The sequence below is a fragment of the Pteropus alecto genome, unplaced genomic scaffold (genome assembly GCF_000325575.1).
Source record: "Pteropus alecto unplaced genomic scaffold, ASM32557v1 scaffold920, whole genome shotgun sequence".
In the NCBI taxonomy this organism is placed as follows: Eukaryota; Metazoa; Chordata; class Mammalia; order Chiroptera; family Pteropodidae; genus Pteropus; species Pteropus alecto.
The window spans coordinates 203,502-206,368 of record NW_006429596.1 but is presented as its reverse complement, the minus strand read 5'-3'; the positions used below and the strand labels follow the sequence as shown (position 1 = coordinate 206,368).

Here is a 2,867-nt window from a genome sequence, read left to right as displayed (position 1 = left end):
TGGCACCTGCGCCTCGGTGAGCCTGTCCCCAGCTGTGTCCTCCTGGGGCTCTGAACTGTGACCAAACCTGCTGCTCTCATCTCCTGGATCTGACTCTGCCCCTGCCGGAAGCTCTCCCCACCACCCCACCCTCTACTGTGTCACCGACTCCACGAGGGACCCTGCTTTCACCCACATACCGCCTTCTCATTCCAGATCCCACCTCACCTGTTACTCCAGCCCCACCCTGCCTTCACCTGGCACCCCTCTGCTTGAGCCTACTCCTGTCCTCATCACCATCCACCTCTCACCCGTGAACTTGCCCTCCTTCCTCTTGCCAGGCTCATCTCCATCCTCCTACCCAGCCATTCTGTCTGGCCTTGGACCCCCAGCCATGACTTTGACGTTCGACCACTGACCTTGGCTCTAAGCCATGCATATCCTTTTTTGGGACTGGATCCCGTCTTGAGCCCTCCCTGCCTCTGTCTCCCCAGGTCTGAGCTCTTCCAGCTTAGGCTGACATTGACCTTACCACTGTCTTGCTCTGCCAGTCTGTCCTCATTTTTCTCTCTGGGTCTTTCTCTTTTTCTCTTGGTCTGTCTTCTTTCCTCCACCTCTCTGCCTCCTCTGGTTGTGTCTCTGTGTCCCTTTCTTCCTCTGTCGGCGTGTCTCCTTCCTGTCTCTGTCTCTCTCCCTTTGCCTCTCTGTCTCTCTCTTTTTCTCTTACTCTGCCTTTGTGTCCCCTTCCCCCCAGCCCCTGGGACCATGCCGCTGTGAGCCTGGCTTCCTGGGACGTGCCTGTGACCTGCACCTGTGGGAGAACCAGGGGGCTGGCTGGTGGCACAACGTGAGTGCTGGGGACCCCGCCTTTTCTGCCCGTGTTGGGGCCGCCGGTGCCTTCCTATCTCCGCCGGGGCTGCTGGCTGTTTTTGGAGGTGAGCACATGGGCTGCGCGTCTGGGGATTGGCGCCCTGACAGCCTGTGGCCAGGGCTTGAGACTGTCCACCTTCCACAGGCCAGGACCTCAACAGTGCCCTGGGTGACCTCGTCCTATACAACTTCTCTGCCAACACCTGGCAGCGCTGGGACCTGAGTCCTGCCCCGGTATGGACCCCACCTCTGCCCCGCCTGGAGGCACCTGTCAGTCCCAGCCAGGCCCCCCCGGAGCCACCCCTCTACCCCGTAGTCTTCCCAGCCCGCAGCTTGATATGGGCACACCTACTCGTGCGTTTATGCTTTCTATCTCAAAGTTTCTTTTGTCTTTCTTTATCTCCCTTTCTGCATCTTATCTTCCTGTGTCTCCTGTCTCTCGGACTCTCGGTTTTTGTGTCTCCTTCTCTCTGGATTGTACCTCTATTTCTCTTTTTTCCTCTGACATTTCTCCTTCTATTTCTGTGTCTCTGACTCCGCCCTCTCTCATTGTGTGTCTGTCTCTTCTGTTTTCATTGGCACGTATCTGTCTTTCTGCGTCTGTCTCTCTTCTTTTCTGTCTTTGCATATCTCTGTCTCGGTCTTACCTTCTGTCTTTCTTTTGGTGTCTCTATTTTTCTCTGCATCTCTGTGTTTGTGTCTGGCTCTCTCTGTCATTCTGTGTGTCACCATCTGTTTCCCTCTCTATCTCTGTCTCCTGGTCTCTTCCTCACAGGCTGCTCGTCACTCCCATGTGGCTGTGGCCTGGGCCGGCTCCCTGGTGTTGATGGGTGGTGAGCTGGCCGATGGCTCCCTCACCAGCGACGTGTGGGCCTTTAGCCCCTTGGGCGGGGGCCACTGGGAGCTCCTGGCACCACCTGTTTCCAGCTCCTCGGGGCCACCAGGTCTGGCAGGTCATGCAGCCGCACTAGTGGACGACGTCTGGCTCTACGTGTCTGGTGGCCGCACCCAGCACGACCTTTTCTCCTCTGGCCTCTTCCGTTTCCGACTTGACCGCACCGGTGGGGCCCATTGGGAGCAGGTGATTCCGGCAGGTGGGCGGCCCCCAGCCGCCACCGGCCACTCCATGGTGTTCCATGCTCCATCTCGTGCCCTGCTGGTTCATGGTGGACACCGTCCCTCCACTGCCCGGTGAGTGACCTGCCCCACAACCCCTGCCCTTGCAGGGCTAGGCCTGGCCCAACACATGGGCCTTTAGTCTTTTGTGGTCTTTGCTCACTGATGGACTCCTGTAGTCATTCAGTGACTCTTTCCTTCCTTCACTCACTCATTCATTCACTCATTCACTCCCCATTCTTTTATTCCCTAAGTTTTCATTCGATCTCTTGGTCACTTCTCCACACACTCCCACCGTCCACCCATTCCACCAGCCCCTGCTCGGTGTCCAGCCCTGGTTAGAATATGCAGAGAACCCAGACATGAGTCCAGCCGGGGTCCTGGCCAGGGGAGCTTCTAGATCTAAGGGGATTTAAGCCCAGTCACAGCAGATCTCGAGCCTGGATGATCACTCCACTCAACGCCCCTCCTGCCTGAGCCCCTCCTCTGCCCCCCACCCCCGTAGGTTCTCTGTGCGGGTGAACTCCACTGAGCTCTTCCATGTGGAGCGGCGCCTGTGGACGACCCTGAAGGGCCGGGATGGGCTTCAGGGCCCACGGGAGCGAGCCTTCCACACGGCCAGCGTCCTCGGCAACTACATGGTGGTCTATGGTGAGGAGGTTCTCCGACCCCGCTTGCCCGCCAGGGGCTCCAGCCAACCCCAAGCTGAGGCGTCCCTCCTCCCCCAGGCCTGCCAGCTATGCCCCTTTCCTCCTTTCCCAGGGGGCAACGTGCACACCCATTACCAGGAGGAAAAGTGCTACGAAGATGGCATCTTCTTCTACCACCTTGGCTGCCATCAGTGGGTGTCAGGGGCCGAGCTTGCCCCGCCAGGAACCCCTGAGGGTGAGTGCCCTCTCTTT

The 2,867-nt window shown here is 58.5% G+C and overlaps 1 protein-coding gene across 8 annotated transcripts in view; it reads left to right on the top strand.

Annotated features, from left to right (window-relative positions):
• Positions 1–2,867, top strand: part of MEGF8 (multiple EGF like domains 8) — a 40,392-nt gene that overhangs the window by 6,009 nt on the left and 31,516 nt on the right. For 7 of the 8 annotated variants that reach the window (XM_025043560.1, XM_025043646.1, XM_025043587.1 and 4 more), the window contains 6 exons: positions 1–16; positions 734–914; positions 995–1,083; positions 1,625–2,040; positions 2,471–2,616; positions 2,728–2,850. The exon at positions 1–16 is cut by the window's left edge and continues 179 nt beyond it. In XM_025043560.1, the coding sequence (XP_024899328.1) occupies positions 1–16; positions 734–914; positions 995–1,083; positions 1,625–2,040; positions 2,471–2,616; positions 2,728–2,850 (971 nt within the window). Of the gene's footprint in view, positions 17–733; positions 915–994; positions 1,084–1,624; positions 2,041–2,470; positions 2,617–2,727; positions 2,851–2,867 lie in introns of those variants that run through there. The other variant, XM_025043688.1, reaches the window with a different exon arrangement.